Source organism: Triplophysa dalaica, chromosome 8 (assembly GCF_015846415.1).
Source record: "Triplophysa dalaica isolate WHDGS20190420 chromosome 8, ASM1584641v1, whole genome shotgun sequence".
NCBI classification, from domain to species: domain Eukaryota; kingdom Metazoa; phylum Chordata; class Actinopteri; order Cypriniformes; family Nemacheilidae; genus Triplophysa; species Triplophysa dalaica.
In genome coordinates this window covers 24,608,290-24,625,926 of record NC_079549.1, presented here as the reverse complement: position 1 = coordinate 24,625,926, position 17,637 = coordinate 24,608,290, and the positions used below count along the sequence as shown (strand labels likewise).

Genomic DNA, 17,637 nt, shown 5'->3' with positions numbered 1-17,637 from the left:
TCACCTTAGTCGGTGTTTTAGAGATTTATTGGAGTCTGTACGAGCGAAATAGATGGCGTTGCCTAGTGCGGAGACTTTTCTTAGAACGAGTCTTTGGTACACCCACCGGAAACAGGAAGTGTATAGTCATCATACGCGATCTTCTTACAGAACTACATTGCATTCAGTGTATATTTATCATTGTTGTACAGAACACAGTCCGTGTTTATTTTATAGACTTGCAGTGTTAGAATGTGTGTCATTTAAACAAAGAGAATTACGTCTTTCCTTCTGTGGTAAGTGTTTGTGTAGCGCGGGTTTGTTTATGTGTAAATCAGTCTTCATTGACTGACTGCTAATGTCACTCTTTTCAGTTCTCTGTCGTGAGGTTTCACAATGTCGGGCAGTTTTTATTTTGTTATGGTGGGTCATCATGACAACCCGGTGTTCGAGATGGAGTTTCTTCCTTCTGGAAAGGGAGAATCAAAGGTGAGTGCGATTATCTGACAGGTACAGTGTGTGACGTCACGTGATGTAACAGACTGATGCTGTGTGTGTGATGGTCTCGTGACAGGATGACCACAGACATCTGAATCAGTTCATCGCTCATGCTGCTCTGGATCTGGTGGATGAGAACATGTGGTCATCCAACAACATGTATCTGAAGACTGTGGACAAGTTTAATGAATGGTTTGTGTCTGCATTCGTCACTGCTGGTCATATCCTGAACATCAGTCTATATATAGATTTTCAACTGTTTAGAATAAAAGTCATTTAACTATAATATTAGAAAAATATGAGAATCATGTAGGCGGCAAAAATGCGTACTTGTTTGAACTTGTAAATGAACTATCAGTGATAAATCTGCAAATGTGTGTTCAATGTAATTCCTTAACTTTGCTTGCATACATATGAGATTTATAATGCTGCATGATGTCCGGCAAGAGGACGGAATCAAGAACTTCTTTAATGATGTTTATGAGCTGTACATCAAGGTAAACATATTATATTTCTCTCTATATTTCTATGTTGAATTTCTCGTAATCTTTGTATCTTTACCCAGTTTGCAATGAATCCCTTCTATGAAGTCAACGCACCGATTCGCTCCACAGCGCTGGACAGGAAAGTGCAGTTTCTCGGAAAGAAACATCTGCTCAGTTAATTACTTTCATGTGATAATTGTGATATGTACATTTTTCTTTGATTCTAACTATACACATGTGTTGTTTATAATGTGTTTATGCATCTCTCTATTTCAATCTCACTCATATTCCAGTTCCACATTTACAGTATCAGCTGATGTAAAGCTCAGGATCTGTGAAATAAAGCAAAGTTCTGAAGTCTGAGTTTTGTTTGTGTTTATGGCAAAGACTGCTTTTTAGAGACACACCCCAGCGCTGTGTTCAGTACAACAGTACCACATTGCTCATAGTATTTCCACAGTAAATGAGAAGTATATTGTGCCATGTAAGCACATTTTCTCTGTAGAGAGCCCCTGGAGGCAGACCAAAGCACAAAACACTGAATCCAGTAATTCAATCTTTACTTTCCAGTGTGACAAACAAACTGAGAATGATATAGGCAGAGATGAAGGTTAACATGTTTACATACACCTGGATTAAACACGCTGTGAATAGAAGGTAGTAAACAGCACTGCTTGTATTAGCAAGCGACTATTCCATTTCCAGTGTTGGGTGTTACTAGTTACTAATTAGTTACTGTAATTTAATTACTTTTCCCTTGAAAAAGTAAAGTAAGGGATTGCTCTAATTTTTTATGTAATTAATTAGTTACTTTTGATGTAATTAAACTAAATACTTTGTGTAATATATTCCTGCAATAGTTTAATTGACATAAAAAAACAAAGTCTAAATATAAAATCTGTATAATTCTCACATTTGTAATACTTTGGTCAGTTAATAATACTATTTTATGTAGTTTTATACTATTCATTTGAATGAATTAAGAGTCGTTTCATGTCTATCCTGATCACTAAACTGATCAAGGTTGATGTAGTATTAGAATTAGTAATAAGTAATTAGATACTTTTTAAATCTATTTACGCTATTGAATATGTCATAAGTAACCAGTAATTCATAACTTTTTCTGAGTAACTTGCCCAACAGTGTCCGTTTCTAAAAGAGACGACACACTCAACCCATCTGACATAGTTCAGACAAACTCAATGACCGCTCAAATACAGCTTGTCATGTTTACCTCATTCATTCTGTGACTTAAGGGGAATGAGTTACTCAGTTGGAAAAATATATATCTGGATCATGAAAACTAGCCATTACATACCAGAAATGCAGCCGGAGGGAAAAGATTTGTGATGTCTGCCAAAAGGAAATCAAAGAAGAGGCAGAACCAGTTATTACATTCAGAGTACATTTTGATGAACGCTTACAGTGAATATTTGGAATAACATGCAGTGCTGAAATGTAAACTGTAAAGAATTTCTGTAGAAATGACAGTATTTCCGGCAGCAGTTTGCCAGTAACTTACTGTAGATTTACATGATGTCATTTACTGGCAACAGTTTGTTCAAAGATAAATGATCATTAAACATTAACAAGTCTTTATCCTTACAGAAAAAAACCCATAAATTAACAGCCTCATGCAAAGCATTCTGGGAACCAAAATTAGAAGAAAATAAACAGAAAAAGGTTTATGTGGATTTGTCGAGGCTGTTATTTTATCGTTTTGTTTTCGCTTTGTAAAAGCTGTTGCCAATAAATTCGATCAATATAAATCTACAGTAAGTTACTGGCAACTAGGTGAATAACTACGGCAAAAATGTTTGTGTACGCAAAACAAGAATCTGGACTTCATGTTGATTTACATGACAAACAACTACAATATGGTGATTAATATACAAATATTAAAATAAATATACACAACACATGAGGAAAGATGTCACCGGCCCTTGCAAGGAGATTTAGATGTCGGCACCAGACTATACATATTATTCCAATTGTAATACTTTTATTGTTTTTTATATTGCGCCCTTGTGTTAAGCTGCTTTGCAAGAGTGTAAACAGTGAAAATCGCAATACAAATTAACGTGACTTTAATTAAATAAAAAAACAAGTTCAATAAGCATTGTTCAATGTTTCTGCTTTAATTTCAATTTAACAATCTACAGTGCTTTTTCTTTTGACGCAAGTACGCTCATTTTTAGTAGAACTATATTTGGCACTCTCTACACAATGGTATGATAACGTTAATATATTAGACATCAGTCACAGTTTATGAACACTCGCTCTGTAATACAAGAGCTGCGTTAGTTAATCGTAGTTATAGGAAAAATCACATGAAACAGACATTTCTTGATCAATATTTTGGTCGAGTGTTCCAGTAAAAACATTCAGACACCCTCGAAACACTCGCGAGTCGCAAGCAAACTCGTGCAAAATCTTCGACTTTCTTAGGCATAAAACCTACTGAATTTCTTTCCAAGAACGCTGTGGGAACAGGTTAAGAACAACATATTTACACACGAGTAAACCGGTCTTGTTTAAAGGATGTTTGGATATTTTTAACTGGAAATCCAGATCAGAAATCCTGATTAAGAAAACGATTATTTTGCAGTACATTTATTGCATTTGCTCATCATTATTAAACTGCAGACAGATCCATCTCCACATTGACCCACAGAAATCCCAGCCACTAATCTCACACGATCTTTGAAACAGTTCAGATGTCACCCGACCCAGTGTTTCTACTCAAGTGCATGTTAAATCTAACGCAGACTCATTCAGTTCACTGCAGGAGCATTAAATAACTCATGGAAATGGAGACGCACGTGTGGTCCATTAACAGCAGGGCGTGCCGCCGCGTGGCTTCCGGTGCAGATTGATGGTATCTGTCGGAATCAAATGGTCCTGGCGGTCCTCCAGGGCTAGAACTCGTCTGACAGCTTCTTCAAACGCTGTGGCAACATTGGTCGCATCTTTAGCGCTGGTCTCAAAATACGGGTGGTCACCGTTTTCCCTGCACCACTCCTGGGCCTCCTCGCTGGTCACCTGCCTCTCTGACACGTCCAGCTTATTTCCCAGAACCACAAAGGGGAAACTGTCGGGCTCTTTAACGTCGGCGTAATAGACAAACTCTTTCTTCCAGTTGGCCAGGTTGTGGAAGCTCTGGCTGTCGTCCACGCTGAAGGTCAACAGACAGCAGTCGGAGCCGCGGTAGAAGGGCGTCCGCAGACTGCGGAATCTCTCCTGGCCGGCTGTATCCCAGATCTGCAGCGTGACGGTGCGCCCGTCCACCTCCAGGTCTTTATTGAGGAACTCTACGCCGATGGTGTGGAAGAGATGGGCGTCAAACTTGTTGGTGACGTAGCGGTTCATGAGGGAGCTCTTGCCCACGCCGCCGTCACCCAGAAGAATGACTTTCAGAAGAGATGATTTTGATGACATGTTGACCGCTCGCTGGTGACCTGAAAATAAACGAGCGATAGATCACCGTCTAATACATTTATAATGTGCACATCCGTCAGAAATGCACGATAGTAGATTTATAACATTATGAACTTCAGGGTGGAGGTTCAGAGTTTCACTTGCCTTTAACACCACAAATAACTCATCGTTCAAAATCTATAAAAGAAATGACAAAATTAGACATCCCAATTCATAAGATTTACATTCTTGTATGTTTGGGATCAGCAGTGATCCCAACACTATTAACAAATGTTGGCATTTCCTTGAGCATACAAAACAATCAAAGTCGTTTGTTAATCAATGTCACGAAAGAATACACAATTATATGAATACAATATAAAAAGTATGCCAAACCCTGAGGGTTTCACATTGAACATGTTCAAAATTAACTACAAGTCAGAACCGTTCCAGGTTAAAAGCCTGTTGATGATATTTAAACGTCATGTAAAGGATCAATCCGATACATCCCATAAGTAACACTGCTCTCACTCATGTGGTACAACACAAACTGAAGGAATGAGAGAAAAAAAGGCCTCACTGTTGTCGCTCAGCTGCCGTGTGTCATGTGCTTCTCTTGCCTGCAGATCACATGTGATAGTGTCCATTAGAACTCAGAAAACATGCAAGTCAGTCAGTTTTACCAGCGCCAGCCACTCAAGCATCATACACAACTCTACAAACACACAATGAAGACGTGTGAAATCTATTCTGTACTCCAGTGAGAACTCAATCGCCTCTTCTGATGTCACTGTATGTGCATGTGTAATCATTTCTATAACAAATCATCTGCCTACATTAATGCCAAACAGTGACGTTTATATTACTGTTAAATTAAACTATATTTTATAGTAAAAATTATTGATATATGAATCATTTGTTGTTTTTATATTCACTTCTGCGGATGTAAATGAGTTACAGTTACACGGATGTTTACTCTTTTCTTCTTGATCCGTTATTTATTATTCAATATTCAAGAAAATTGAATTGAATGTCATCATTAGCATTATTACTGTTATATTAATAAAGCATACTACGTTTTCATTGTTTGTGTTCTCATGGTTTATTTACATTATGTATTTATTCTTGACTATTGACTGTTTATCTGCTATGTTTAAAAAAATATAGAAAATAAACAATAAAACTATAAATAGCATAAATAATGTTAATAACTGATTATTACATGAATTTTACATTATTTTTAACCGAAAAACTAAACAGTAAAAAATGAATTACATTCCTGAGAATCTTTAGAGAAGCATAATACAAACACATCTCTTGTTATTACAATTACATGTTTAAAATGTTGTCAAACGTGTGATCCTGACAGAATCTTTTCTACACAAATATAAAACATGATCCATTAGTTTTTCTGTTGATATAAATGACTCGCGGATTCATTTATTTACAATAAAAACAAAGACACGAGAAGCGTCAACCAAACCAAACGATCACGTCAGTTAAAGAGATCATAAATGTGAATACATTACTCATAAAGTACGAAGTATATCAGTCACGTATAAGAATCTGATAAACACACACAAACAGACATCTGTGTGTGTACAGTGTGAGTGTTGTGTACTGCTAACTTTAGCTCTAACACGACATCTGAGCGCGCGCGCACAAACTCTCTCACCTGCAGACTCTTGTAAACTCATCGGACTTGAAAAACCGCGAATCTGGATTTGATAAAAGAATCAAAATAAAGAAATAAAGTGAAATAATGAAGAGTTTCAGAGCTCTTCCCTGCGCTGCTGATGGTGCCACACACGTACAATCCTATTGGTTGCCTTGTGTCACGTGAACCGCAGGCTCATCGTCGATCACGTGATTTGCTGACGTAGGTGCTGCATAATTCAGACAGGAGCGTGATTGTGACTTCAGTCGTGTGTCAGACTCATTACACTACAAGTGTGATTCATTTACATAAAATATTACTAAAATAGAATATAGACATGTTTTTATGAGATTTATCTGATTCATTTATAGACCTGCACATCACTTTGGAAGGTAAATACATTTCGCTGTATTAACTAAATCGCTACTTACATGACATGTAGAACTTTTTTTATTTTTGAAAACCAAAAATAAATGTAGAAATTCGTAAATAAATGAAGTTGTACTAAAATAGAACAAAGTTGATATTTTTGACAGATTTTTTTACGCATTATTCATTTATTTATTGATTTAACTATTTATACATTTCTGAATGTATTTATCTATTGGTTTATTGATTGCATGTATTTATTTATTTATTTATTTCTGCGTTTATTTATTCATAGGTCTATTTCTGCCTTTATTCATGTATTTATTTATACTTCATTTGTCCTCTATACTCAAAAGCATTATTTAATATCATTCTACAATAGTGATAAAATAATGATGATTAAAAGTGAAGCGTGTCATAATTTAGTTGATCATATCATTATACTGAAAAAGGAAACGCACAAATGATAAATCGCTTAAAAATAGTTTAATGTAATGCCACTTTAAAGCAAAATGTACAGCTGTTATAATGTTACAATGTTTATATAATAATCATACAAGTACTGAAGGGAATCCAGCAGAAAACGTGGATCAAAAAAACAATAACACATACATGAATGTCTTTTAACAGAATTCTTATCGTCTGTATATATATAGAGTTTATCACCTGCTTACTATAACACTCAAATCGGTCTTATTGTAGAGGTTAAGACACACATACACACACACAAACAAACAAGCACACACTCACACACACACGCCGTCCTCTGTGTTGTCATTAAAAGATGATGGTTTTATCCTCTGTACAAGGTCCTGAGATCAGAACCACATTATCCAGACCGATCTCACCAGTCACTGATGTCCCACGCTCAGCCTCAAAGATGATCTGAGGAAACACAAAAGAAAATCACGTCGATTCCTCTGCTCGCATTATTTCAAAATATGAATATTTCAAATCTGCCATTCTGTTGCAATCTATCACTCTTAAAGAATTTGTCTTTTAACTGTCACAGATTTTCTTACCGCCTCTGGTGCTGTTTCTGTCCAGGTGATTGTGAGATTCTCTGACTGCCAGTCCTGATTGTGACTTTGTGTCCTCTCCCAAACGGCAGATGCGCTGTTGTCCAGCTTCACACGCAAGACGCCCATCTGCTGTCCCAGAACACGGTAATCAAACTGAAGACAGAAGCTGCTCTGACGCACGTAATCATCCAATAGCAGCTTTATTCTGGCCTGCTCCTTTCTGTTGCCAATGAGGCCATAGAGAGCCATGTGATAATCCAGACCTGAAACACACCAACAACACTCATGGTGTTAAATCAAATTAGCGTTCGGAGTTCTTCTACATGTCACCGTCCCGTATACGGGACACCTAAGGTTGCTTCCATATTTTTTGTGAAAATTCTGATCTAATTATAACAAACTATATATCGTTGGAAAGGTCTGAGACTCTTAAATACATTTATCAACAGTTTTTTGTCACATAAAGTATGTGGGAAGTGTAATTGATTCATAAATGACAAGAGTTTGTATTAAAAATAAATACTTCCTGCCGAACACCTACATTTACTTCTATACTTTGCATGTAAATTTCTATCTTATCATGACAAACATTATATCTTTGGAAGAGCCTAAGACTCTAAAATACACATTTAATCAGTGTTTCTAAGAATAACGTATTTAGGAAGAGAAATTGATATATAAATGATAATTGATTCATAAATTAGTATCTATCAAAAGCATAGTTTCATATAGTTTTTATATTGTTTCTGTGCTTTTGTATTTTTTCATTGTGTCTGTTAATTGGAAAAGTAAACAAATAAATAAACAAAAAGCATCTCAATGTCTGTTGTGGTCAAATTTCAGACCAAGTGTTAAAACCAATGGAAGCCTATGGACCCCTAGTGGATGTTGGTGGTAGGTGGGCTAAAAAACTCAAAGACCCAACAAAATTTGGTGTATCATGACCAAACTTAATACAACACTTGGTGAACCTTGGGACCTTGACTAAAACATATCAACATAACAAAATACCTTCATTTTTTTCTGTGTGATTTTTTGTTGTTGCTATAATCTGATAATTTTCTTCTTTCAAACAAGACCAACCGTAGGTCTGTATTCCAAAGATTTCATGAGTTGCAGCCCTTTTAGTTCCAACAATGTGTTTTTTTCATGTGTAGGCTCAAACGGGCTCTGATAGTTAAGGGTTAAAATATAAGATTACTATACTTTAAGATACACTATACTTTAATAGTTTGTGACCTATTAGTAAGCGAGCATTGTGTGTGATTTCACCTGGGTGTGAGTCTGTCGCAATCATAAAGATAAGCTCTGCACTGATAATCCTCTTTCAATGAAAGATAGCGATCAGACCTGATCAAATGGGTTTGGCTGTTTTTCTACCCATTACATAACAACACAACATAAATTGAAATTGCTATACGGAGTTAAATTTGTACCGTTGTCATTATATTTGATCATCCAGTCCAAATCATCTTCATTCTCCTGAACCCATTCACAAGCCCCGTGATCAAAGTTGCAGTCTGTCAGGAATCCTGCACAAACACACATGATCAAAAACACACACACACTTAATCACATCACAGTGCTTTACCAAAGACAAAAAATGAAGAAAGCACAACACAACTTGTCTTACTTTCTTTCAGTGGTGCTGCTTGGATCTCCTTCGGCTCTTCAGGATCATACACCGGCCCAAACTCATCTGGAACTGTGAAAGAACAAACGATAACTTTAAACATTCAATTCATAAAGAACATCGAAAGTCACACTCAAAGCAAAAGACAACAGAGAAATAGTCACATTTATTCCAAAGGATTAATCTGCCGGATCACATGACATTGATTTGAACACGTACGAGAGTTAATAATACAGATGCGGTGTGGTGTCGTTTGCCTGTCGAACATCTTCGACGCTTTACATCTTCAATAACTGTCGACAGATTTAAACCGTCACCAAACCTCCTCTTTCAGCTGCATTCTACCTCACTGTCGTTATAGAAAAATGCAATTAAAATGGGCCGTTAAAAACCGGCGAAGGTTCCGGCAGGGGCAGAGCCATTGTGAGAGTGTCGCGTCTTCACCCTTTTTTCACAGTTAGTTCCCGGAATATTTACTACACACACCAACTGAGGTAAACTTTTAATAAATTTAAAGATGAAAGGCATTTAATGAATAAAAAAATTACAAAATAAAGCATTTAAAGAGAAAAAATAATTTCCTGCAACTATTTGAAGGCTCGATGCATCACGTGACGCTCCAGCGTTTTGGACTTCTGTTGGCAGAACTCTTTCTCTCAATGGCTCTGGGCATGAGAGACGGGCGCTCCAATCACAAGGCGCTGTTGTGAATAATTAGGAGAAAGGTCTTCTCATTGGTCAAGAAAACTCAGTCTCATTAATAATAACAATAATAATAATGAGACACAGATGTGTAAAAAAAGCAAGAAATAAAGCAAGAAATGAACTAGTTTTCTCTATTTTAATATCTTACAGTTGCTAACATTGTTTTCTATGATGTGCAACACAAAAAACTGTGCTCACATGTAAATAAATGTTGTTGAGTGTTTCTGGCTCTTTAAACAGGCGTCCAAGTTCACATGCTATCTGAACTCATCAATTTGCGATGGTGTTCCTCCGCAGTTCCAAAGATCGGGGTTTCAGAGAACCGTCGCGCCCCTCCTGGTTGAGAACCTCTGGATTTGAAGAAACTTCCTGACATGATCTTTGATTAATCAGCCAATGTGTAAAACAAGGATGTACACGTGTCCAAACATGTGTGTGTGTGTCTCCTGACTGAAGGTTCAGAAGAGCAGAAGTGTTCTCGCCATAAATGTCGTGATGAAAAGACACTTGGACCGTCAAACAGCTGTTCTCCGGCACACTAATGAAAGACTCGAGGTCTTTCCTGCCTCCTAATCTCGACACCACGGTGGAATTTTCTCCTCAGAGCTCATGTGTGTCTCGGGCTTGTCTCCTCCTGTCTAATCTCTAAATCAAACATGAAGAGCTGATGCTGTTCAATTCTGTGTCTCCACCAGAGATTCTGAGCACCAGACGCTACGTGAGACCCCTACATACAAACAACTCAGAAACGATGTACACGTTTGATGATATTTCACCGTTTGTTTGAGGGGTTTGTGTCCTGAAGTCACGTGACTGTGAGGTTTGGGGAAGGAGAGACCAGCAGGCTGAGGTGGACGTAGAACACAACTTCATTACTTGAGTGAAAGTACAGACACTTTAGCTCAAATATTACTCCACAAGATTCTTACTTAAGTAAAAGTACAGAAGTACTCAAGTATTAAAAGTAAATTTACTTAATGTCAGCTGTGCATTGTTCTATTATCATATACCTTATGCCTCTGAAGTAACTTACAGTAGTTTTTATTCCTACTAGGGAAAGTCAATGGGGGCAAATTTTGCAGTTAGCAACTCCTTTCGTGTTTACCATATATATGTTTAGTTTAGATATAATCCTGTATGATCATTTAGGTTGTTTATCTTCATTAGCCCCCTAGGCCTGTATGTATTTATGAGCAGTGTTTTTTTATTTTGTATATTCCCTTTACCAGTTTTAGCAGCAATTTACCAGTAAGTGGTAAGGTTCTTGATAATAGTAAAGTGTAGAGCCATGTGTTTGTGTGATTTATTACCATCTGTATTACCATAATTTAACTACAAACATAAACTATAGCTAGTATAATGAAACTATGGTATTTGCTGTGGCTTTACTAAAGATTATTAATTGGACTATGGAGATTTTTACGATCTTTGACTGATCGTAACCCACAGATGATTACACCACACTTTAACATGCACCTTTTTCGTCTTTATCATTCTTTTTAGAGTTCTATCAACGGTGTAAAAAAAATGGCCATTCAAAGCTTGCTGGAAAACCGCAAGCTTAGAAAAACTGAAATACTTGGCAACCGGTGCTGGCAGATCGCGAGTCAGATAAATTGTGCAGACAGGAAAATCCGCTGCTTAGAAACTACTTTCTACTTTCGGATCTTTTTATAAATGTAGTGGAGTAAAAGTATGATATTTGTCTTTCACAAGTAGTGAAGTTAAAGTACTCCGAAAAACAATACTCAAGTAAAGTACAGATACTCAAAAAGTGTTCTTAAGTACAGACAGTATTCAGATAAACTGACTTTGTTACTGTCCACCACTGCCAGAGAAACATCCATCGCCGTCTGACGCTTTAACTGTTCTCTTGCCTTTCAGCTTTCTCAGTGTGAGACCCCACAGAACAAACACTGCTTTTCACATTTCTCAAAGTGTCTTTACACCAACAACCAACCGAACCAAAGAGTTCAACCAGAAAGCACCTTACACAGAATCACGACATCTACACGATGCAGGAATGTTTCAAGAGTCAGCTATAGAACGTGTGTTTCAGTGTGTGTTTGTATATAATTCAATAAGACCACGTGAACATAAATCCAGGATAAAGATCTTCATTCATTCCTCACGCGAGATGAGTTTAATAAGCTGTTATTATCTCCTGCGAGCACAATAAAAGCTTCTGTAGAGAAGATATAGAAGAAGATTCCTCTCTGTCTGTCTGTACATGTACAACACATCAACATACTCTACTGTACATACAGCTGTATTATTCCTATGACGGCTGAGTTTGAACACGTCCTGACGGTGTTCTGAATCCAGACCTCATTCCACTCTCTATTTTCATGTCTTTGTTACTTTTTTGTTTTATTTCAATATTTTGTTCCATCAATGCTAGCCTACAGATTTGCTTGAGTGAAGTGTTTTGTCTCTATATGATCTGTATGTGAGTCTGCATGAGCGTGTGTGTGTGTTGGGTGTTATTAAAAACTTGAAAGTAACTTTTTCTTATTTTTTCTGTAATTTAATGATTTACTTCTGATGTATTCTGATGTAAAATTCTTAGTGAGTTTATTTATTTTTATTTAGCCTTGTTGTGCGAGCACTGTCGAGCTTGTGCAGAGGCTGCAGGTGTTGCCAGAGGGGCACTAGAATCCCCTGGTTGGGCCTGGGTTCTCCTGAGGGGTTTTTCTCGATTGGAGTTTTGTGTTCCTCGCCACAGTTTGAATACTGTTTTGCACTCTTTGCCTACCCGGGGGGCCTGCTTCAGAATTAGAATTTCAAAGTTTTACATAATTAATATGGCATATAGGAATTTATAGTCTGTTTAATGTTTGACCTGTGTTTCTCTCTCCTTTATCTTAAATGTGAGCTTTCACTGTGTGTGCGTGTCTGTGCGTGTGTATCTGTAAAGGTAGCTAAACTGTATTTCTGCATCAAGAAGTTCAGACGAAAACACTATTTTCTGATGCATATAAATAGTACAGTATATATATTATATTGTCCTGTCTGCTTTGACGTTAAACCGCAGCGGTCACTCACAGAACACATCTCCTCTGGAGTTCAGCTGGTTTCCAGTGTCATCCTCTTCGTCGTCTTCCTCCTTCTCTTCCTCAGGAAAGGTCGTGGTCTGCTCTGGAGGACCCACATAAACCTCTCCATCATAATCAAAGGGTTGCATGCGAAGTCTCGGAGACTCGGTCACCATCGCCTCTGGGATGCTGTTGTCAGATTTTACAGGGACTTCAGGAATGGCTGTCGACCAAAGAAGAACATTAAAGCAACTGTGTGTAGATTAGAAGAAGCATGACAAACTCTGGACTGATAGGAGTCAAGTCTGAAGCCGTGGATCATCGTCCATTTGATTCATGCGATGACAGTGCTGCATTAAAGCTACAACGTGCATGACATGCGACTGCGTGTGGAAACGCTTTCATGCGAAGTGCAATGCAGGTATTGTGTGTGGATGAAGCCAGCCGCCAAGGTTCAATAAAACACACAAAGCCTCAAGCACATGGCAGACTATCTGAGAGCTAATCGTCTCAAAACTGTCCAGCTTTAACATTAAACAATGTTGATCATTTTAGGACTTATGAGCAACATTCAGACTGCATTCTCAGGACATTCTCACCGTTGAGAAACCCGTCAGCACTTCCTTTATCAGCACCCCACGATCTGTGATAAAATGGCTTTACTACAACAACACAGAAGAATGTATTTTATTGCTCTTCACAAGCTCAGATCATCTCAGTTAAGTGTCTTCAGTAAAAGGATTGACCTTCAGTTTGCTTTTGAAATATTGTGATGAGCAACGTTAGTCAAGTTTGACTTCAGGTTTTGGATCAATCTCATTCTTTAGACAATAAGATCTCCCCTGAAACTCTTTATCTTAGACAGTTAAAGTCTTTGTTCAATATCTCATCTCAGCCAAAACGAGAGAAATACATTCACTTTAGTTAATTCATAGAGTTTATCCTACACAAGAATTTCAAAATGATTATTGATTTTGCGAACCTTCCATCGAAACAACTTCTCATCTGTTTTGGTCCTGCAGACTAACTCAGCATTTTTGGAATAATCTGGACGCTTTCATTGTTGATAATATTTCATATAAAAATCTTATAAACATGTAATTTTAGGTTACAACATCAAGGATCGCTCTTTATAGGATGTTAGTTTTATTATACATTTTATTCTATTTTTGAGTAAATTTCACATTCATGAATGCAAGTAAACCTATTTTCAATTAAAATGAATGTAGATGTGATGTCAAAATGGAAAAATAGTAAAGCAAATAAAACTAGCCTATATGCTCCTCCTTTCATTTTTCACGTAAATACTGTATGTGTGTTTTTGGTAAAAAATGTCACATCCTTTGAAAATGTAAAGTATATGTAGAACACGTTTGTTTGTAATCTGATGTTTATGTGCCCTCTTAAAAAATATATATACAGTATATATTATTTAAAAAAATGGTCTATTCTTGTTGCTGCCCGTGGAAAATGTTTTGTTATACATTGGGATGTCGCGTTGTACATGCAGTTTTCTGACAATAAAGCATTAACAAAAAACATATATTGTATATAAAAGCTATATATTCACTTAGTTTTCTCAGATGGAAATGCAAATCCAGATTTGTTTTTGGAATCTAGAATCGTAGCCCTTAAAGTCTGTTCAAAACCACACGGGTGGTCTGCGTCCATCCGGCCCTCATTTCAGTACAAAAGCAGATATTTACACGGGTGGAATTTCAATCTCGGACAGTCCCTGTGCAGCATCGCTCATGTCCACAAACTCTTTAGAGGAAATGGCTTTTGGATTCGCTGATGAAAGATCCGCTCTTCTTTTCCTAACATTTTTTCTAACAAATGATCCGAGAAGTTTTGAATCCAGTTTATTCTACATTTCTGTAGATATTTCCCAGCCATCATGTCTCACCTGAGCAGTCGAAGCCGCTGCCGCGGAAGCCCTGTCTGCATTTACACTTGTACGATCCTTTAGTGTTGATGCAGTCGGCATGAGGACTACACCTGTGAGTCTCTGACAAACACTCGTTCACATCTGACAATTACAATCAGACAGTGGCATTATTTCAGAGAGACATCACCGTGTCACATGCTCCACAGCTTTACCACATGCACATATATTCATTTATATGAAATCTTTTGCAATGAATCCCTGATCACCAGTGCCTTTGTCTTACCATCACAGTCATATTTTCCATTGATGTAGTTCAGCTCATGACCGCTCTGACACTTGCAGTAGTAGCTTCCAAATGTGTTGGTGCACTGCCGGTTGAACGGACATTGATTCTTCCCCGTCGCACATTCATCGATGTCTAAAGAGAGACACAAAAGCTCATCAGTGATCATCAAAAAAATCATGAAAAGCTTTAAACGTAATTGTGAAGTAATCTTTAAAATGACGATGCTGATGGTGGTGTGTGATGTTCTCACCCACACACGTCTTTCCATCAGGTCCCAGCTGAAGACCAGCAGAAGGACAGAGACAGCGGATCTCCCCCTGAACCTCCTCACAGCCGTACTGACAGTGAGCCAGCGTACACGACCTCGAATCTGATCACGTCACAACACATGACACTCTTAAGAAGAAGATATTCATCACAAACAAAAATGAGATTCTGACTTTATTTACTCTCTCTCGTGTCCCTTAAGAGTACATCAATGAAATCCAACATGAAAATGATTAGGAAACACTTTACAATAAGGTTGTATGTGTTGAGATTTTATAATACTCAAAGATAACTAAAGAACTTACATTTACATGAATTCCACACAATGCATTTGTATGCTTTTAGAAGAGTTGTAGTGATTTTATGACGGTGGCATCACAGATGTGGTCACTGAACCGATGTTGTACCGTATAAAAAGAGCTCGTCTTTTTTTCTCAATGTGTATTACATGACATATAAAACTGAGTGAAGTTTGACACGAAGACGAGTGAAAGCTGTTGACAGAAGAGTCACTCACTGGCACACGAGCCGTCGGGCATCAACATGAATCCATTTAAACAGTAACACATGTAGCTTCCAAACGTGTTCATGCAGCGATGCTCGCAGGGCCGGGGCTTCACACCGCATTCATTCAGATCTAAAAGACAAGAGACACAACTGTCAATCTTCAGAATAAACTTTGCTGTAATTTTGCAGCAGGTTTGCCAGTAACGTACTGTAGATCTAATTTACAAGTTTGTTTTAAACATAAACTAACCCAGTTCTTATATTTTCTTTCATAAAACAAGACTAATTATCTCTGGTCACTATTCTTGTTGTGTTAATGTATCATATAAGTTTGAAATATTTTTACTACAAAAAATTTTTTTTTGAAGTGTATTGCTCATATTGAACCTTAAAAGTCAGTTTCCCAGACAGCGATTATCTTAAGACAGGACTAGGCCTTGTTCAAATTAAGATATTTAAGTCATTTTTAAAAACATACGTTACAAAAAAACATTGCTGATGGGCATCTTGAGACAAAACAACCACACTGATAAATTTTAAGATATGTCAGTGCAAGTTTTGGAATGAGACACCTCTAATAATTAAGTTATTCAGGGGCTAGGCCTAAACCCTGTCCGGGAAACCGCCTCAAAGTGTTTTAAAGTAAAGTTTAACTGAAATTAAAACAGTACTTTTAGGAAAATATGAAGTAGTTATCAAATCTAAGTTACTGGGAAAGTTTAACAGTGTACATTAAAGCAGTAGTCCACGTTAAAACAAACACCCCATTGACTTTCCATCGTAGGATTAAACACGACTATAAAAATCAATGAGGGTTTATATTGAAGTGAAACACTCCTTTTACACTCAGTCTGTTTCTGCAGGATCTAAATTATTTGGATGCTAAACTGTAAAATTTACGGTAAAAAACTGGCAGCTGTGGTTGCCAGAAATCAACCGTAAAAAATACAGTTAAACTGTTCTTTGTTTTACGCTACACAAAGAAGTGGACTGTTAAATTTACTGTAAAAACTGGTAGCTAGGTGACAGAATTCTACTGTAAAAATACGGTAGAAATGTTTATCACTTTACTCCTATCAAAGTAAACTTAGCTTTGTGTATTGTGCTTATTGTTTTGAGGCCAAAATGTAAAATGCTACTTAGTCACTTTGCATAAAAGAATAAAATGTATGTGATTCACCTTGGTAACTCAATATTTGTTTGACATTTGAACACTATATTTAATTGCAATTGTAAATTACCCTGTGTTATTTCTGACATATTAACCAAAAGGTACTTCATTTCCTATATTTAACTAACAGTCAACAGTATTTGCTAAATAGTAAGTTAGTATTCCATTATAAATGAAGAGTTTGATTCCAAAATGTGTTTTTATTGTGCATTGCAATTAATATCAAACTCTTCAAATACCGTAAGTAAAATAAATCAAATGCTGAACCTTTGATGCCACAGACCTTGACTGCATGTTTTTCCAGTGTACCCGGGGAAACACTTGCATTTGTTTGGACCGACACACTCGCCGTGTTTGCATGCCGGGTCACACTGGGCTGGTAAAACATTTAACAGGAGAGATGAGTTAGTAAAGGAAAGCGTTTAGACTGAAGTCAAGGTCAGAGTGACACCGCACATGTCTGGAAAACCAGAGCAAACATCCGTGTCTGCCAGACTTCCCCATACAGTCTGTGCGGTTTAAAAAACACAGATTTCACATTACATTGTGGTCGGAATATTTGCCCGATGTTTCCATGTTACACCTCAAGAACAAAGTGGAAAAAATCATAATCAAAACATTTCTCTAAATTTGCGTTTGGAATGCACATCCACAGATCAATTCTGTGAGCATGTTGCATTTGTTTTTCTCCACTAATCTCAATCTCAAATTGATTTAT

At 37.2% G+C, this 17,637-nt stretch overlaps 3 protein-coding genes across 5 annotated transcripts in view; 1 reads left to right on the top strand and 2 right to left on the bottom strand.

Moving 5' to 3' along the window:
• The first annotated feature begins 115 nt into the window (after positions 1–115).
• trappc2 (trafficking protein particle complex subunit 2) lies at positions 116–1,325 on the top strand. Its single transcript, XM_056754650.1, has 5 exons — positions 116–275; positions 354–468; positions 554–702; positions 893–974; positions 1,043–1,325. Exons 2-5 carry the CDS (start codon positions 376–378, stop codon positions 1,139–1,141), a joined length of 423 nt encoding a protein of 140 aa, XP_056610628.1. The 5' UTR covers positions 116–275; positions 354–375; the 3' UTR covers positions 1,142–1,325.
• A 1,754-nt stretch (positions 1,326–3,079) lies between these two features.
• rab9a (RAB9A, member RAS oncogene family) lies at positions 3,080–6,194 on the bottom strand. 2 transcript variants are annotated; one of them, XM_056754649.1, is made up of 4 exons: positions 6,055–6,194; positions 4,960–5,094; positions 4,545–4,577; positions 3,080–4,420 (listed from the first exon to the last, which is right to left on the bottom strand). In XM_056754649.1, exon 4 carries the CDS (start codon positions 4,398–4,400, stop codon positions 3,795–3,797), a length of 606 nt encoding a protein of 201 aa, XP_056610627.1. In that variant the 5' UTR covers positions 4,401–4,420; positions 4,545–4,577; positions 4,960–5,094; positions 6,055–6,194; the 3' UTR covers positions 3,080–3,794. The 2 variants fall into 2 exon arrangements, with proteins under 2 accessions (XP_056610627.1, XP_056610626.1); XM_056754648.1 differs by having other exon boundaries at positions 4,960–4,999.
• Positions 6,195–6,876: 682 nt separating this feature from the next.
• egfl6 (EGF-like-domain, multiple 6) overlaps positions 6,877–17,637 on the bottom strand; it is a 13,221-nt gene continuing 2,460 nt past the window's right edge. Inside the window, exons 3-13 of one of the 2 annotated variants that reach the window (XM_056754623.1) lie at positions 17,203–17,295; positions 15,759–15,878; positions 15,225–15,344; positions 14,972–15,106; positions 14,707–14,829; positions 13,400–13,462; positions 12,811–13,023; positions 9,061–9,132; positions 8,864–8,959; positions 7,428–7,690; positions 6,877–7,290 (exon numbers count right to left, since the gene is read on the bottom strand). In XM_056754623.1, coding sequence (XP_056610601.1) covers positions 7,183–7,290; positions 7,428–7,690; positions 8,864–8,959; positions 9,061–9,132; positions 12,811–13,023; positions 13,400–13,462; positions 14,707–14,829; positions 14,972–15,106; positions 15,225–15,344; positions 15,759–15,878; positions 17,203–17,295 — 1,406 coding nt within the window. In that variant the 3' untranslated portion in view covers positions 6,877–7,182. The remainder of the gene's footprint in view (positions 7,291–7,427; positions 7,691–8,863; positions 8,960–9,060; positions 9,133–12,810; positions 13,024–13,399; positions 13,463–14,706; positions 14,830–14,971; positions 15,107–15,224; positions 15,345–15,758; positions 15,879–17,202; positions 17,296–17,637) is intronic. The other variant, XM_056754624.1, reaches the window with a different exon arrangement.